This window comes from Chlamydotis macqueenii, chromosome 16 (assembly GCF_036417535.1).
Source record: "Chlamydotis macqueenii isolate bChlMac1 chromosome 16, bChlMac1.mat, whole genome shotgun sequence".
NCBI lineage: Eukaryota > Metazoa > Chordata > Aves > Otidiformes > Otididae > Chlamydotis > Chlamydotis macqueenii.
Window position 1 is genome coordinate 7,404,710 of NC_141571.1, and position 19,148 is coordinate 7,423,857.

A 19,148-nucleotide genomic window follows, 5' to 3' on the forward strand; every position below is an offset into this window, starting at 1 on the left:
CAGATTAGAAGCATTATAAAAAGGAATATTAGATCAATGTGACTTCCCTTTCAGCAATTATAACTTGATCGATACAGATATCTGCAGCAGCAACTGTACTTGCAATTCTTGCTGGATTGGTACTTGAGACCAAACAGACCAGTTTCCACTTAAGCATTTTGCATTACGGTAAGGAAGTTAAATCGGATTTTGTCCCCAGAAAGCGCAGGGTCAAGAAAAGGGGCCGATTTTAAAAAAAAAAAGCCGGGAGGGGCCCAGCGCGTGGCGTGCGGGAGCCCCGTTCCCTGGGAAGCTGGTGGTGCAGGATGGGCCCCGCCTGCCCGCTCCCGCACGGAGAAGCATCCCCGCGCACACCGATCGCCACAACGAGCGTAGCAGCCGGCCAGAAGCCGCACGCTGCGGGGACATCGCGTGGGTGTTATTTCATCACAGCCAGCGCCTCGCCCTTCGGCAGCGGCCTGCGCCGACACTGCCGCCACAGCTCCGCGCCCCGCCCCGCCCCGCCCCGCCCAGCCCCGCCGCCGTCGCTGTCGGCGCGGCGGGAGGGGTCGGAGGTCACCGCGGGAAGGCGGGGTGCTAGCCCGAGTCACGTGACGGTGCCAATATGGCGGCGCCGTGGCGCTGGCGCGGTGGCGGTCGCTGAGGGAGGTGCGTCTCTTCCGGATGATGGGGCCGCGGCGCGGCCGAAGGCTCTGAGCGCCGCTCCCGCGACCCCCTCCCTGCCCCGCGGCGGGGCCGCCCCGGCTCGTCCCCACCATGCAACCCCCGGCCCGCGAGCAGGACGCCCGCACCAAGAGCATGTTTGTGTCGCGGGCCCTGGAGAAGATCCTGGCGGAGAAGGAGGCGAAGCGGCCCCCGCACGGGCAGCTGCGGAGAGCCTGCCAGGTGGCGCTGGGTGAGTCCGCCCGGCTTGGCCCGGGAACTGCCCCGCCTCCGCCGCGCCGGGAGCCCCGCGCCCCCCCGGCCTGCGGGGATGACAGCGGGCACGGCTGGCGGCGGGGCGGGAGGCGGTGGCACGGCTCCGGTGGGGTCCCCCGCCGCGTCCGATCCCCGGCGGCTTTCGGGCCAGTCCCGGGCCCCCGACTGCGGGGTTGCCGGCGCGGCCCGGCTGAGCTCGGGACTTTGGAGTCGGGGGAAAGTTCTCCCTGATGTGAGATAGGCGAATACGAGGGAAAGAGCCCCGCATACATGTTTTATTAAGTTTTGGGCTCGATGTGAAGTAAAAGGGCTTTGGGTTTGTCACTGTAGAACCAATTTTGAGAAAATTAATTATAAGCTTTTAAACTAGGAAACAGGCTGTTTAAGGCCCTTGACTTGCAGAGTCTCAAATGTTCCAGGGCTAGTAATCTTCTGACATCTTATCTCCAGCTCACAACTGGGCTGGCTAAAGACTGCTAGCGGTGTAGCCACATACATACAGTGTCCAGAGTGTCTTGCAAAACTGAAAAGACTTTTTAGGAAGTTGGTGGATTGGTCCCGAAATCTTCGGCAAGTACAAATTGATGAATGATGCAGGTCTCTGGTAAAGTTCTGAAAACCCACGGTGTATCATGAAGAGGGAAAAAATAAACTGAATGAAGCTGTGTAAGTGTTAAAGAGTTGGAGTTCTCTGTGGCCTTTCTTATTCTGCAAAGTTGACATATTTATTACAATTTTGATTGCTTGGTGCCAGTATTTTTCCTTTAATTAGAGGATGTTTACTGTATCCAGAACAGAAGAAGAGGCAGGTTGAGTATGTAAGGAAACTGGGTAGGTGCAAGTTCTGTCAAATGCCCTGTGAAAGCAAGCTTGAAAAATGGCTGCAGTTTTTATCTTCCTTCCCACACCTCGGAGAAGTTTGTAGGAGCTAATTGTAGTGATGGTATATCCAGAGAAAGGTAACCAGGTAGAAGGGTATTGTTTGTTATTATTATTCAGAGTTGACATTGTAAGCAATAGTGTGACACGTGTGCCCTCACAGTTAGAGACTGCTTTTCCTGCCTAGTTCCTTTTCCTGATTTCCTCCCTAAGTCCCCCAGCATGCACCCAACCCATTTGCAGGACTGGAACCTGTTTTTCTGCTATGTAAATATATTCAGAGGGTGAAAAAGGGAACTTTCTTGAAAGGTTACTGGTGAAGGTCTTTATGTTTACTAACACATGGAAGATTATGATTTTTGGGGGAGGAGTACTGTGTGATAGCCACTTATTAGCATTTTTAGCATTTACGTGTTGGATTATAACTGTTCTATGTATGTTTTAAGGTATGGTACATTTGAGGCTAGTTAATGCTTGTGATGATGAACTTTTTTTTTGCTAATCTTACTTGGAAAAAAAGTCCATGTGCTTTCCTGGACTAAAGCAGAGGTCAGCATGAAAAGATAACCTTCTATTACCCAATTGTCCTGTCCTGGTAGGGCTTTGGTTACTGTGCTAGAATGTCTGTTCTAAATGATGCAGCAACATTCACCAAATAAGTTGCCAACATGAATATGGTTCTTTTATTTACTTGTGTTTTTTTTTTTTCCCTGAACTTATTCTGTTTAGGTTAAGCTCTTTTTTACAAGAATGAAAAAAAAAAACAAAACACCACAGTTTTATTTACATTTACTTAAGTTTATTGAAGCTTGTATTTTATATTAAATAAGACTATGACTTCAATTCCAAAAGTGTTAGCTTAATTATCAAGCCCTGTGCAGTAGTAAATATGCTAGGAAATGTGGGAAGAACATTACTTGCGGTCTGAGGAATTCAGGCCAAACTTCATAATCTACACAGACTGTTTTGCATAAAAGAAGCTTCAGTGGTTTTAATAATAGTAATAAAGACCAGTTAACTCTGAGTAAAATTAATTCAGCTTGAGAGAAATATAAAGTTAACTTTATGGAACTGGTAATTGTGTCAGCTATCATTTGTCTTTTAAAAAATTTTCTCTATGTCATACTTTGAATAATCCCTTTCTGCCTCTTACTAAATTCCGTTTGCTGTGCCCTCTTATTTATACAATGGTCTTTCTAATGGGTCCTTGAGGTATTGTATCATTTATAAACCAGTCAACACAGGCACAGATCACGTGTAAATGCTGTCTGGTCTTGGCATCCTTTTTTGAAAGAGGGAGGAATTGAGAGAGAACTACCCAATATAAATTATCCTGCACCTATTTGTACAATTTGTGCTGTAGTGTTAAGTGCAGTAGTTTTTCTGTTAATTACATAGGCTTTAAATTTTTTGTTTGATGAGACAGAGAAATATATTTCTAACTGTGGGAATGATGCTTTTGTTTTCTTTTGTATGAGTTGTTTATTATTTTGAATGTGTTCAACTCCTGAGAACTTAAGCAAATTACTACTGAAAATAGCTGTCATTCTTATGTAGGAAATACAGGTATTCTTTCATTCTGATTTTGAAGTGTTCTTACCCTTTTTTCGCTTCCTTTCCCAGTAATAAACCTTTCACTAGACTAATACTGTGCAGTTTTGCACTGCAAAATATCTGAATGACTTTGTAGAAATTAGAAGTGTCATAGGCTCAAATAGGGTGTAAACACAAGAAGAGTGGAAGAAAAGTAACAAAATCGGTTCCCAGTGGTGGATTTTTGCTGTTGTGTTTTGGGGTTTCTTTTCTCTGTCTACCTCTCCTTTGAAATATACAGTGTTAATGTTGAGTAAGCAGAGTTTGAATAAATTCCTTCATTCAGTCTCTTGCTTCATCAGTAGGTGTAACGGTTGTATCCTGTACTCTTAGTGCCAGTAAGCCCCAGGAGAGACTGGGAGAAATGGAGTTTTTAAACAGAGAAGCTGTTCTTCTCTGTTTTAGAAAACTGTGTTTTTAAGAAAACTGGTTTTCAACAGACAACCAGTGTCTTGTATATAAATAGTCACTTAATAAGCATTTACGTGGATCTCTAGGTACACATGTTTCTTAGTAAATCTACTGAAATAATCTCTATCTTGAAAAATTCACAGTGGAACACAGGCAGTATGTATCACAGCAGTTCATATTGGTCTAGTGCTAATTGCGTACCTGGGTCTCTCATGCCAACTATCGCTCTGGCCCTATTAGGACTGTTTTTAATGGTATACAGTGCAACCAACCTGGTTATGTGACCTTCTTTGATTGCCTAGGAACCTCCACATAGGTATCTTCAAGCTTTGTAAATGACAGAGTTTGTTTAGTTAGCTTGTTAATGAGTTTTAATGGTACAATCTCTTAAACCATGCCTTCACTTAGGAATCTAGTTGTATGTTTAAGAGGTTTCTGGCTGTAAATGACAGATATCTAAAATGAGTTTGCATTTCTTAGTTTAGTAGCCTCTTGACTAGCATGTTTTGTGAACACTGGGGCAAAGAGGAGATAGTCTTGCTTCACTGTGGCAGCCTTTTCTAAAGGATTCTCTATAGATCGATAGAATCAATAAATGCGGAGTGTTGGATATATTTTTATTTATTTAAGGCAGCCTGGGATTAGGCAATGCGTTAGACGTGACTCAGTTAAGGGGAGGGAAGCTTTTACTGCTGCTCCGTGTATTTGTATTGGCACTGCTGTCTGGTGTTCTGACAAGCTATGGAAAGACATTGCTTGTGTCCTTGTGCTAACACAAGCTGTGCCATTTTCTGCACAGGAACTAGTTTGCTTCCACTGAGACAAACTTGACTGTACATTAACATAAGATGCATCTAATTGCAGGCAGGGAATTACTGCCTCCATGTTAATATATAGTTTTCAATACAAGCGAACTTAAACTATCTGTCTAATATGGAATGATAGTTACTCTCGGCATGAGCTTCATCCTGCTTTTATTATGGCCAGAAGCTGTGGAAGAAATTGCTCCCAAGGCCTTGCTTGTTATTCCAGTTGCGTTGCCTGGTAGGAATGCTAAAAGGCTTGCGTGGAGTGGGCAGCACACGTAGTGCCCAAAGTTGAAGAGGTTTCTGAGTGGAGTAGGTGTGATGTATGCCTAGACGTTCTGGACTTGAAAGTAGTAGGTACCTGTAGTACCAAAAGCACCAAGTGAGGAGTCAGTGTTGTGCTGTCATGGCCAGACCTTGACCAAAATCCAGGCCATGATCTGTAGCTGTGGAAGGGGATTGAGCTGTGCCCCATAACTCTAAGTTTCGGGAAGCAGGCTGTGCCTGGCTGGGGCTTGGCAACGGACTTCAGTTAGGCAGCAGTTTGTTTCACTCACTTTTGGTGGTCAGACCACCAAACAAGTGCTTCAAATGTGGAAATTTCCAAACTATTTTGATGCAATCAGTAGCAGAGACATGCCTGTAACTTGCTTTGTCCTTTCATTTATTCTTTTCTGCCAACATTATTTATTAAAATACTGTTGTGGTGCAGTTATTTTCATATGGCTTTAGAAAAACCTTTATATAATAAAACTGTGGGGAACTTGGTCAGGCCTTAGTTAATTGTTTGGGGTTTTTTTTTTAATTTATTGAGTATTTCTGAGAGTGAAATTGTCGTTGCTTTAATATGGGAGACTATATTCTTACATATTTTTTTGAATGCAAGATCTAATATGATAAGTAAAGGCGGGTATGATCATGTCTCCTTAAGGCTAAAATCTTCATGAAGTTTCAATGCTACTTTGCTAATAAACAGTATAGGGGGAAAGTGATCTCTTTGAAAGAAAGAGAAATTATTTCAGTAGGACATGGAGATTTGGAAAAAATAGCAGTACATGGTTACACCCTACATATGGAAGTGAATGCTTCTGTAGCTGACAATAATATATCCTAACAATGCAACCTTTTATCTTGTATGATATAAAGTTTTACAAAATAACCTTTTAATTTTCTTGAGTGGACTCATTGCTGTAGTATTCCTATATATATATATATTTTTTTTTAAAACAAACAATTTTTGGGTGAGGAATTTTTATTTTGGGCCCCTGCCCTCACTCCAAGGGACCCTCCAACAAGCCCTCCCTGTCCACCTCCCATGAAATAGTACGACAGAATGAAGATGGTGTGTATGGCTGTCAACTTTCCTTCTGCCAGCAGCTGGGTACCATGGGAAGAAGGATGTTAAAGATGGAGAAGTTAATAAAATCAAGAAGACTGAATTCAGATTTTGCTGATAAACCGACTGGATACTGAATTGAAGAAAACAGTGATCCAAGAGGTGGTGCTGTGTTAAGCTTTACATTGGCCGTTTGGCACGGGAAGCCTCGGTTATTTCTTATCAGTCTGCATTCTGTTGTCTCTCCTTACTAATTGAAGCCTGAAGTATTAGGGGATGACAGTGCTGGGCTTGCACTGTCAGAGAGCTGCAAAATTACTTGTGATTCTGAAATCTCAGGCACTGGGGCTGTGCGCCTGGCTCGACTCGTTGCCTTACTGCTGGCTTGTGCAATACTGGAAAGTGAGAATTAAATCTCCTTAAAACTGCTGGACATCGTTGTTTGCATGGTCTTGATTAGGGAATGGTGGGCTTCTGGGCAAGGCTGTGACGCACCGTGGGCCTGAGAGTTTTGTTGACTATAGGGTGGTTAATGTTCGTTCAGTTCTTGTCACATCGTTTATTGCTAACGGATGTCATACTGCTGCTTTCTTGACTGCTAACTGTGTTGTCTTTCATTAATGAGGGAGTGTTGCAGACAGAATAGCAAGTCTTGATCCTGGATGTTGTTTGTCATTCACAGCTTGTAGTTATACAGGTTTGCTCTGCATTTTGCTTCAACTTTCTCTATAACATAGGAGTAGAAATGGTATGAAATAGGCACACTTTGCAAGGATTAATTCGTGTAACATTTATTGAACAATAGGACTGTTGAAAAACGTGTAATGAGTTTGTTGCAGTCCTTGTTTGTTAATGTTTTGTGTATTGATGCTTCTGAGACAGAAGAAATTATTGAGGTTCACAGACAGTACTGATGTTGAGCTCTGAACATCTAATCCCAAACAATGGTGCTTCTCCAGAGTTGTGGACAGCAAGTGAATGATCTGTTTCTGATAACTTCGCAATTGAAACAAGTTTTGTAGGGATGGTAATTTGCAGGCACATGAGATAGAGTGGGATGGACAGGATTCCATGCGGTGTTACAAATGATTGTAGCTGTGCAGCCTTGCTGTGTGTGCTATTTTTGATGTGGTTTTTTTTTTGTGGGTTTTTTTTTTTTTGTCAGTGTTCACAGTATGTGCTTATGCTGTGTCTGATGTAGTGCAGTTCTGGTCTGTATTATACTTCATAGTGATATGTTAGAAATCCTCAGAAAGCCACACTAGGATCTTTGGGATTTGCTGCTGTATACAATAAAAATGAAAAAGAAACATTTTTTTTTCCCTGTATTTATTATTTCTGTTTTATGAAAAACTCCTTAAAAAGTGTAACTTAAAAAAAAAAAAAGCTCTACCGACAAAACAACAGCATGCGTTATGCATTTAAGATTTCTTATCTCTTGGGAGTTTGTTTGTTCAGCTGATGTCACATTGTGAGGTTTAACAAAAGCAGGCTAACTAGCATTGTAGCTAACCGGAAGGTCAGATGCGCTGAACTCATGGTTTATGCGGTGGCTTAAACACTTCTGCAGACCTGAGCTCTCTATCATGTAGTCTTACTCTTAAATAAAAATTGCATACTGTACCTATGTTTCCTAAAGATAACTCTTGTTAAGAATATTTGGAGAAATTAACTTCTTTGTGTCAAAATCGAGATATGCCTCCCATTAAATGGTATAACTGTCTACAGTCTTTGAAGCTGAAGATGTTACAGGAAAGGAGGAGCAAATATTGAAGTGTGGGACTTCTGGTTTGAAACAGCTTTGCTTTATTACATTTTTCTTATTTGTGTTATTGATAATGATAGTTAACTTATGTTGAGTGTTAAATGCTTTGAATTTTTTTCTTTCTTTCAGATGAAATAAAAACGGAGCTGGAAAAGCAAAGGTAAATTATTAATCGCTGTAAGCTATGTGTGAGAACAGCAAGTGGAACAATTTAATAGTGAAAATGTAAGAGTGTATATGCATTACAGCAATGAGTTTGTGAATACACAGTTACGCACCTTTCTGCCAAAAACATATGGCCCATGTGTTCCAGTTACACAATGTTTGTGGCTATAACTGCCTCTGAATTTCGGTATGAAAAAATTGCAAAATTTTTACAAGGTATTAGTTTTTCACTTCCTTTTACTGGGCTTAATATAGCCTCATAGGAAATTGTAAAGAGCAGATGATCTCTATTTGATAGTATATGCTCTTAACCACCTAGATCAAGAATACCAATTTAAATATTGCTTAGATCCAAATTTTAAAACACTTTTTTTCAGCACTGTGCTATGATTTAAAATGTGCCCCTAAATGTGTTTCTGTTTGTTTAGTATCCCTCGTATGGGCTGTCTTGAATTCAGAATAACTTTGATAGATTTATCATTTAAGTTGTGTAGGAGTTCCCCGGTATTTCTGGTAGTGGGACAGTGCTGGAGTGTGGTGAGGTGAATATACGAATAAGATCAGATGCGATATAAATAAATGTAAAAGATAACTGAACTTCTTTGAGAAAGTATGTGTGAGAGAAACTTGTGTTATATTTGTATGCTGCTATGTACCATTCAGCGTTAACTTTAGAAAAGGAGGAAGTGTAGTTTGCTGTGATATACACGTTTAGAAAAACTAATAACTCTTCTTGTCTGACCTAGAGAAGGCACTGTTGCTCCACCAAAGGCAAACTTCATTGAAGCAGATAAATATTTCCTTCCGTTTGAACTGGCCTGCCAGTCAAAGTCTCCACGCATTGTCAGTACTTCACTGGATTGTTTACAGGCAAGTGTTCTGTTTAGACTTGGACAGAGTGAAATGGACAAACATAGAGTTACAAAAATCTTGTGCTGTTGATATTCTTAGAATAAAGAAGTAGTGCTGTCCTCAGTACATGCAGCTGTGCAGGTGGCCACTATGTCTACCTAGACGTGTAAACCATGCAAAATAGGCTATTATCGGACTTGGCTGAAAGTACGTCTTGTCAAAGTCAGAAATGTGTGTGTCTGCAGTTTTCTAGTGAAACAAACCTTTATTGAAGCTCATGAATGCTTGCATTATTCAGTAAAGATGTTTCACCTGTGGTGCTCTTAAAGGAATATTGACCATGGTGTTTCTTGTGCTCATGTGATGGGAGGTCAGACTCTGGAATCTCTCTACCTTGTTCCTCCTTAGGTTCTTACAGAGAAAACAAATGCAACTTAGGGACAGAACCTTTCCGTTGTGAATAGGTACAAAGACTGATTTTAAAAAAAGTTATCTTGTTATGGTTGGAAGAAACATTCTGGGTGGAAAAAGCTTGTGTTATTGCTTACTAAATCTGTTTTGTTTAGATGTGTGAACAGTCAAAGTATTTGGTAGCCAGACTATTAATGGTATTAAATTTTTGTGTAAAACTGGTTAAGTGAGGTATGCAGTCTAAAACCCCATTTTTATGCTGTACTTGGCTGTATTTTACTTAACAGTATATGGTTGTCTAACATGTATTCTTTCTACATAGAAACTTATTGCATATGGACATATCACTGGCAATGCTCCAGACAGTGGAGCTCCTGGAAAACGACTGATTGACCGAATAGTTGAAACCATTTGCAATTGCTTTCAGGGTCCTCAAACAGATGAAGGAGTACAACTGCAGATAATTAAGGTATTTTATTTGATTCATTTTGGTGCGATATTAATCTACTTTCTCTGTCTTTGATTTTGTAATTGAAAAAAATCAAACGCGAAGCACTACTTAGGGCCCAGTTTCTCCATTTCTTATGCTGTTAGATGTGTCATTGAATTTAGGGAAGCTGTCACCAGGTCAGAAATAGTATGTGAAATGTATTTCCTCTTGGTGAAGCAGAACCTAAGGGAATACTTTATAAATGCTTGTCCTTTATAAATGTTTGTCCTTCTTTCTGGTATGAGCCATGGCCTGGATACTTTATCTTGCAGACAGCTCTATGTTCATCTTCTAGGCTGGTAATGCCCACATTTGTTAGGTCAATGAATTGCTATCAGCCTTCAACTGAAAGCGCCGTAACTGTGATGCAGCATCATGGCCTGCTGCTCTAGCCTGTCTGCACTTACATCCATTTTTCCAGAGAGACCTGCTGTTTACGTTCTCAGCAAGGTGTAGTAGTACCAGTGGTGCATGTTCTGGTTCTGAAATCTACTTGGACTAACGTGGCTGAGGTTAGAAGTTGGTCAGCCTTCTAGTAATCTAGTTTGATGGCAGAGTAGACCAACTGGCCCTTTGCTAGAAATGGAGCTCTAGAATACAGTGGTAGCTGTTTTGTTTGGAGTTGGAATATGTCCCTTAGTGGAAAACTAGTTGTGGTAGAATGCTTAACAGCTCAGGAGGGAACAGAGATATGTGGAAGTTTTGTTACTTTCTTTTATTTGAAATGTCATTTCAGAGAACTAGAAGTTCCTTATGACATCTCACAGATATGTGTTTCATAGCAAACCTAGTGATTATTGTGGAAGACTAGCATGAAGTGTATTGCTGCCAGCTTGCTTAGTTTTCATTTTTTACTGTGTTACGGACTTTTTCAGGCTCTTCTCACTGCAGTAACATCTCCGTACATAGAAATTCATGAAGGAACAATTCTTCAGACTGTTAGAACCTGTTACAACATCTATCTGGCCAGTAAAAATCTTATTAATCAGACAACTGCCAAAGCTACCCTTACGCAGATGTTAAATGTCATTTTTACACGGATGGAAAATCAAGCTGTATGTAACTATTACTTTTGCTCATCTCAAGTGTTTAGGCTTGACAAATGAACAGAAAACAACTTTTTATTATTAATTTTAATGAATCTGTCATTGTAATTGGATATCTATTGATATCTAATTTTTAAAAAACTGTCAAATCCTGCAGTGAATACTGACTGATTAAAAACAAAACATGAATCTTATTGCTGATAACAAGGCTTAACACTGTAGTTTGTCGAATGGCCTGGTATAAACAAATGATGGGATGCTTTTAAAATATGCTTGAAGCGGATCTTTTTTAATTTGACAGGCCAAATGATTATATTTTCACTGTTTCATTCTTGTTAACGCATGAATTCACAAAGGAACATCAGTCATCATAGACATCTGTTTTCTCTTATCACATTTTGTGCCTTACATTAACTTTTTCATATTGGTTTTTCAAGATACAAGAATCCAGAGAAGCAGAAAAAACAAATCAGCAAAAACCCCAGTCTCCTGCAGTTCCAGTGGTGACCAGGTCTCCACAGATGGGTCAGTTAAAGCACAGCTATCAGGAAGGCAAACCCACCATTCCTTTAAGCGTGGAATTAACTAACGGTGAGCCTGAGAGGGCAGAAAATGGCGATATGAAATTGGAGCGGGATCTGACTCTTTCAGCATCAGGTGAACGAGACTAGATGTATCTGTTGCTTTCAGTTACAATGTTTCTGTTGGAAAATGCTCTTTTAAGCTGGTTTTGGGCGAAGTGACTGGGGTTATTTGCTCAAATCACGCTTGGATTTTCTCAGTAGTTATTCGGAGTATACAGGCCATCCTTAGCTCATGTCTACAACACTATATAAGCGTTGAAGAGAGGCTCGTGTTTTCCCTCTAATTGTAGTAAAGCCATATATAGTTTATGTATAGAATTGTAATGGAATTTGATGTGATTAGGTTGATAAAGGGGAAGGAAAGGAAGAGAGTAATCATAGTATGTGGGAAGTGATGAGATCATTTGAGGTAATTGAAGTCCTGTGGTAAAAATTCTAGGTATTATGAAGACCTTATCATAAGCATATACTGTATCCAAATTAGGAACAAAGGATATTCCAAAACTAAAAGTTGGTAATAGTTGATAAATACAAACAACAAAATCACTGCGTTAAAAATAGTGGTGCTTTGATTTAAGCAATGGAAATAACATAAATGCGTTTTTTTTTTTTTTATTACTTCTTGGAAATTACTTTAGAGGAGAACGACTAAGGAAAATATGTAATTTTAGTCCTTCTGCCTCTGTCATATTTCTCCTTTTAATCTTCTTCCTAAGCAAAAGTACTACATTCAAGATTATCTGTTTTTGTGTTTCACTAGAGGAAACAACTGATGGAGGAAAGGAAATGGTTAAAGGCATCTTGGAAGATGTGGTCAAGTCAGCTGTGAAAGGTAGCTGTTTGAAATAAAATAGATACATGTGTATTGCCAAACTCTTATTCCTGTGCTTATAAAAGCATGTAAGTTATTTTTTGTTACTAAGTATCTTTTCAAGAGCACCTACTAAGGCAGTAAGAACAGGTCTTTATTGGCTCACAATATTATTCTTTTTTTGAGAAACTTTGTAGTTAATCAGTGCTGCTTCTGTCCCACTTGGTTGTAGAGCTTCACAAAGTCACGGGATAAAAAAGCTCAATGGATGATTTTAATCAGTTTTCCTTTTTCCCCTTCAGTGGCTGAAGAAAAGCAGATAACAGAAACAGTTAAGGCTCTACCTGCCTTAGAGACTGCGGATACTGCTCTTTCTGTCTCTAGTAATGAAAATGTACAAACAAACGGGATTTCAGATGACGGGCAGTCTGTTTCCTCCACTGATAATCTGGTAAATAATACTGGATACTAATGTATATTTAGAAAAGGAGAAATGTTTTTATCATGCCAACTAATACAGTGGGATTTGGGGGAGGGAGGGGATACAAGCTTTAATGTATGAGTCCTGCTCAGGTTCAAAAAGGAAGCAGCAACTGCATTTTAAGTAGATATTGAAAATAACTGTTTTAAAATTGATTGTTTGTTGTATTTTAATACAAGGTAGGAGCAGAGGGGAAGAGTCAGTCAGCACGTGTGTAAAAATCCAGATCACTTGTTGTCCTGTTTAGTTTAAACGTTGCCGGATGTACTGTTTTTTTTTTAAATCTGTAGTTAATTATCAGAGGAGCTGTGTAATCTTCCTAATTGCTCTGTTCCTTTGTCTCACTGATGATCTAATGTTGTGTTTCTTGCTCTCAAGGAAGCAGATGTATCTGGACATCAAGCTGCTGCCAAATTTTCCCATATCCTACAAAAGGATGCCTTCCTTGTGTTCAGGTCTTTATGCAAGCTCTCCATGAAACCGCTTGGTGATGGACCACCAGATCCCAAGTAATGAGACTGTATTTATTACACTGTCCTCTTCAGGTAGCTTTTGAAGAGATAGTTAAATAGCTGCGGCATAGTAAAGCAGGTTTTCAAAATTCACCTGTCAGGCCCTTGTTTCGGTTAGCTGGACAAATCTAGGATTGAAACTTGCTTCAAATAATAGAAAAAAACCCTGAAGTATTAAATTTTTAGTGTAACAGGCTTATTAATCTTATCAGCTGAAGTGACCTTGACTATTGTACTTGTGAAGCTTTTGATGGGGGAGTAGGGGAATGCTTTTTAGTAGCACTGAGTTGCATCTGTTGTCCTAGTCTAGGATCTTAATATTCCTGGGAAGTCTCCAAATTGAGATGGTAGGTGTTGTCCAAAATCACTTACAGGCTGATTTCTGCCCTGCCTGCTCCCCATGTTGAAATGAATTAAAATAGCAGTCATTTCTTGACATGGAAGAAATCCTGTAGTGCTCATGTTGGATACAAATCAGAATTAAAATACATATAATGTTGATTTTATTTATTTATTTATTTTCCTAGATCACATGAGTTGCGTTCTAAGGTGGTGTCTCTCCAGCTTCTTCTCTCAGTACTGCAGAATGCTGGTCCAGTTTTCAGGACACACGAAATGTTCATCAATGCAATCAAGCAATATCTTTGTGTAGCATTATCTAAAAATGGAGTGTCTTCTGTTCCTGATGTATTTGAGCTCTCTCTTGCCATCTTTCTCACGCTGCTTTCAAATTTTAAGACACATTTAAAAATGCAAATTGAGGTGAGAGACTTTTTATCTGTCACTTGTATGATGCTCTAGTTACCAAATAAAACTGGAATGATAAAAACACATCTGGAACTTAGAAGTTAATGTCTTAGTTTTATTTGCTTACTAAACTAGTATATTACTACTGTATTAAAATTCTAATATGCATGAGATCATACTCTTCAAGATAAATTACTGAATAGAAAATTAATTTGTACATTTGAGGTGGTTCTAATAAGTTTCAGATCATCAAGTCGTTTACCTCATTTATTTTGCAGGTGTTCTTCAAAGAGATCTTCCTGAATATTCTAGAGACTTCTTCAAGCTCCTTTGAACACAAATGGATGGTGATTCAGACTTTAACTAGAATTTGTGCAGGTATTTCCATTGTTGTGAAAAGCAATCACTTCCTCTGGCAGCAGATGAAAATTATTTTGAAGATAAATGCCACATAAAATGTTTGAGTTTGAAAAAATGAATTTAATCCCAGGTTAAATATCTGGATTCATTCTCATTGTCTGCTCCAACTGGCTGATTCCTTTTAAAAATACTATTACACTAAATCCTAATACTTGCACTTTCTTTTATTTTCAAGATGCCCAGTGTGTAGTGGATATTTATGTTAACTATGACTGTGATTTAAACGCTGCTAATATATTTGAACGCCTTGTAAATGATTTGTCCAAAATCGCACAGGGACGAAGTGGACATGAGTTGGGAATGACGCCTTTACAGGTAAGAAAAACAGCTTTGAAGATAAGGTACTATTTTTTAATAAATGGTGCTTTTTTTTTTCCAATAAATGATACTGTCTGCTTCGTTATTGATACTTCCAGTGGTTTGTGTTGTGTGTAACCTACTGATGTTGATGTTACTCACTTTTTGAGTTGGCTAATTTGCAATTGGATGCTAAAGCAGTACGATTAAAGTACTTGGTGATTTTGCTATGTTTGCATTGTGACACTAAGCTTGTTCTGGGCTCTTTTGTTGGGCTGTGATGGGAGAGAGAATCAAATGAGCCTTCCTCTGCCTTACTCAGATTACTTTACTTTTCTTCTCAGGTTTATGAACGAGCAGTACCTTCATCTTGTGTTTGCTTTGCACACACTTTTTGTGCTATATGTCTACCATAAGTATTTTATTTTAAAAATTGTACTTTCCCTGTCCTTAGAGTGAAGGTGGAGTATAGACCGCTTTCAGGAAGAGCAGATATTTCTGACACTGGCCTTGTCCTACAGCACTGCTTTTCTAGCCTAGCCTAATGGCTTTCAGGGCTGAAGTGATTTTGGTGCCTGGGTCAGTCTCGGAATTGAGTGCACCTCACACCTTTGATACCTTTGATTAGAATTGTATCAGTACTTGCGTGATTTTTTTTCTTTTTTTTTTTTCTTTTTTTCCCCCCCTGTCGTTCTTTGACCAGAAAATGAAAGTAAAAACCAGGAGACCTTAGTTTCAGATTTTGAATAGAACTATTTACTGTACAGCTCAGGTAGTGAGATGTCTTGCTTGTGGAGAGATATGACACTGTAGAGACTTACTGGATGGTCATAAGCATTCATACAACATCCTGCATTTAGGATTTGGTGTATATTGCCCCTTGGGTTGTGCTCATCAGTTGTCAATAGACCATCTACTCAAAGCAGCTGAAGTGTGTTTCTAATATTTGAATGGTGTGATGTAATGCCTTCTAAAAACTTATGGGTGTATGTGTATTGGTTTGGATTTTTGGGGGTTTTGTTTGTTTTTGGTTTTTTTTTTTTTTTTTAGGAACTAAGCTTGAGGAAAAAAGGACTTGAATGTTTGGTTTCTATTTTGAAATGCATGGTAGAATGGAGCAAAGACCTTTATGTGAACCCAAATCATCAGGCTAGCCTGGGTAAGATTGTTTCCTTATGGAGAGACTGATTTGTTTAATAAGTTTGTCCTTGTCTTTATTCATTGTTTAGAAGCTATTCAGAAGTGTAGGTGCTAGGTTTTTACATAAAGATTTGTTTATACAAATGAAGTATTTCACAGACTATTGTTAACACTATTGCAGTAACTTACTTTCCAAGTGTCTGGTTCAAATAACCAGGTTCTGTTTAAGAGCTTTAGCCAGGCCATTGTCTAGACTATAAAGCTGGCTTGTGTAGAAAAAGACATGACAAATCTTGCAGTTACTAAGTTAAAGTGCAATAATTTCTCCATAGTTGCTGCTGCTCTTCTGCCTTTTGTGGAATTTTTCTAGAATTGCATCCATATAGCATCTTCCTGTACTGTAGACTACTGAAAAGTGTACATGGTAAAATAAAAATGTTGACTCATACATTTCTATTGAAAAGTTCTATAACTGAAAGCTTTTGGTTGAACAGGATAACTTAAGTCTCACCCTTTTTATAAATAGGTTCATATAAACCATCAGAACAGGAAATGGCTGAAGGTAAATGCCTTGAAAGTGGAGGGAGACGGAGTAGTGTCAGTTCCTTGGACTCCACTGTGTCGTCAGGAGTTGGAAGTGTTGGTACCCAGACTGCTGTTCCAGATGATCCTGAGCAATTTGAAGTCATCAAGCAACAAAAAGAAATAATTGAACATGGGATAGAACTGTAAGTCCAGTATGACAGGAAAGTAAAATTTCAGAAGAAAAGGAAAAAAAAAAAACAAAAACAAAAAAAAACCCAAACCACAAATCTATATGTACAATTATAGTGTTTCTTGTGGCCTTACACAGTCAAACCGGTAGGGACACTTGCAAATTGATCTTAATGCTGAAGACTCTTGCCTGCCGTTGTCAAAAGCTGATGCTGGAGGATATTTCAGTTAAAAGGAATTCAGTAAAATCTTGGCTGAAGTGAAGAGTGGTTTCACAGCTTTCCTCTGTGCTGGTTCAGTTGCACGAGAGGAAGGTGTGTGTATATGTAGAGAGAAATTTATTTGAGCAGGCAGGCTTAATTTTGTCTTACAACTCTGAACCATTTGTTGTCTTTTATTGAAATAGAGTTTGAAGAATGAAATCATTGTCCAGCTGTGCTTTACTACTTTTTCATTAATTTGAAGATCTTTATGTCTGTAAGTGTTATAAAAAGGTCTTTAACAGCAACATTTTTAACATTTCATGGAAACTCTCTGATTTTTAATATTTCAGAAGGGTCAGATTTTAGGTGAATTTTCCAATAATAACTTTTAAGCTTATCAGCGACTGGATGTACCTTATGAGATGTAGTCTATGGTGTGGTAAAGTTAATATAGTTGTTGCATATTCTTTGACTTTTTTCTAACTAGGAAAAAAAAAGACAGTTACAGCACAGAATCTTTGCTTTAGAAAGGCTCTGTAAAACTAAAATTTTATAGGCTGTGGTATTTTCCAATTGTATGTCTCAGTTACCCATGTTTTTGTCTGAATAGGTTTAATAAAAAGCCAAAGAGAGGAATACAGTATCTACAGGAGCAGGGAATGCTTGGCACTACAGCAGAGGACATGGCACAATTTTTGCACCAAGAAGAACGCCTGTGTTCTGTAAGACCACATGTGACTCAAGATAATTAATACTCTTATCTCTGTCACCTTTTCCTGTGTCTTCTCATGTTTGTGTGCACTCTCTTTAGTTCATATTTAATGAATAGATAACTGAAATGTAAGGGTTCTAATGAAGGTACCCTAATAGCAATGCTACTTTCTATTTACTTGCTGTCCCAGACGTTTTTAGTAAAGCAGCTATGTTTACAATGAAGTGCTGAAGGCATTCTCTGTAAATGGGAACCTGTGTTTTATTTGCATTGACAGTATCTTGCCAGCAAGGGAATAAGACGTACTGCAGTGGCAAAGCATTCTCCACTGCATGTGAAACTGAGCACAATTCAGCTTTCCTTGGCTCTACAGTAATGCAGATCTCGCCTTGCTGAGTGAGGGAAGCAAGAACATGCAGACTAAAAGCATTTTCTAATGACACTGGTTTCTTGTCATCCCTCTAATGGTTGCTCTGCCTACTCAGTGAAGCGTATCAGTCTTACAAAACTGACAGCTGTGCAATTCTTGTGCTATAAACTTCCTTGCAAAGCTGGCAGTTGGATTACACAGCAATAACTGTCTCTTGTGTTTTCAGACTCAAGTAGGGGAATTTCTTGGGGAAAGCAACAAGTTTAACAAGGAAGTGATGTATGCCTACGTAGATCAGCTTGATTTCTGTGGAAAAGACTTTGTCTCTGCGCTGCGTATATTTCTGGAAGGTTTTCGTCTGCCAGGTGAAGCCCAGAAGATTGATAGATTAATGGAGAAGTTTGCTGCTAGATATATTGAATGCAACCAACGGTAATTAAAAACCTTTGTATTGGATAAGTGCCTGAAGAACGGCCGTGTTGTTTGTGAACCTTAAGGGCAAGGTGCAACTCACACGCATACCAGGTCCACAGGCTTTTGTGAGGAGCAGATCTTGTTGCTAATATTGATGCTGAACCTCTTCAGCAGCCAGGGAAAATGGAAACTTTGGATAGGAAGTATACTGATGCTGGCATTTCGTTAAATCCGAAATACTTGCTAGAAGGAATTAATGGAAGACAGAAGCCCTAAGTATGTTAGATTGTCTCTGTATTAGCTGTTCTGTTTTTAAGCAAATGTAGATCAGTCAAGTGTAAACAACACTAATAAGCAGTAGCAATTGCTAACGTTAAAAATATTTTGCATAAATAGCTAATAACATGTTACACCTTTTTTACTTGCCCATTAGATGTTGAATAAAATGTATATATGTTAGTTGACATCAAGTGGGCAGTGTTGCTGTTGTTTCTAATGCAGTAAACTGGCACTGAAGTTTAGCTGGGTGTTCAGGCTTAATTGGTTCCCATTCTTTAGTCCAGTTGGTGAATCACTGGGTTAATTCTTTATGAAACTCAGGGAATGAAAAATAAGCTGTTCTTTATCCTTCTTCAGATGATCCTACAAAAGCTAATGTATAATCTTTTGGGAATGTACTTGAAAATTCCGGTCACTGCTAGTTTTCAACACTGTGAAGAAGATGCTTTTATATTTTTTTTCCCTCTTTATTTGCATTTTAAAAAACTTAGGGCTTCATGCATTTCTAGATTCTGTCTGCTATTTGGTCAAATGCATAGCCATTCTGGGTATCTTTCTTGCATGTAGAAATAGAGCTAACGGATTGAGGAATTAAGGTTCTAAAAACCTGTTTTGTGTTTTTCCCTCCTTTAGGCAAACACTGTTTGCTAGTGCTGACACTGCCTATGTTTTGGCATACTCTATTATAATGCTGACTACAGACTTGCACAGTCCACAGGTAGAAATTAAAATAACAAACTTACAGAAGTTCAAATTTCCCTGGAACTTGCATTCCAAATCTTGATATCCAAC

At 39.1% G+C, this 19,148-nt stretch overlaps 1 protein-coding gene across 5 annotated transcripts in view; it reads left to right on the forward strand.

The window, feature by feature from the left end:
* Positions 1-621: 621 nt before the first annotated feature.
* ARFGEF2 (ARF guanine nucleotide exchange factor 2) overlaps positions 622-19,148 on the forward strand; it is a 36,061-nt gene continuing 17,534 nt past the window's right edge. The window contains exons 1-17 of one of the 5 annotated variants that reach the window (XM_086760306.1): positions 622-895; positions 7,838-7,868; positions 8,620-8,743; positions 9,459-9,605; positions 10,502-10,681; positions 11,110-11,329; positions 12,017-12,088; positions 12,370-12,518; positions 12,927-13,057; positions 13,588-13,822; positions 14,086-14,185; positions 14,403-14,542; positions 15,575-15,683; positions 16,191-16,392; positions 17,192-17,303; positions 17,890-18,095; positions 18,990-19,074. In XM_086760306.1, the coding sequence (XP_086616432.1) occupies positions 757-895; positions 7,838-7,868; positions 8,620-8,743; positions 9,459-9,605; positions 10,502-10,681; positions 11,110-11,329; positions 12,017-12,088; positions 12,370-12,518; positions 12,927-13,057; positions 13,588-13,822; positions 14,086-14,185; positions 14,403-14,542; positions 15,575-15,683; positions 16,191-16,392; positions 17,192-17,303; positions 17,890-18,095; positions 18,990-19,074 (2,382 nt within the window). In that variant the 5' untranslated portion in view covers positions 622-756. Of the gene's footprint in view, positions 896-7,837; positions 7,869-8,619; positions 8,744-9,458; positions 9,606-10,501; positions 10,682-11,109; positions 11,330-11,978; positions 12,089-12,369; positions 12,519-12,926; positions 13,058-13,587; positions 13,823-14,085; positions 14,186-14,402; positions 14,543-15,574; positions 15,684-16,190; positions 16,393-17,191; positions 17,304-17,889; positions 18,096-18,989; positions 19,075-19,148 lie in introns of those variants that run through there. The other 4 variants (XM_086760303.1, XM_086760302.1, XM_086760304.1 and 1 more) reach the window with 4 other exon arrangements.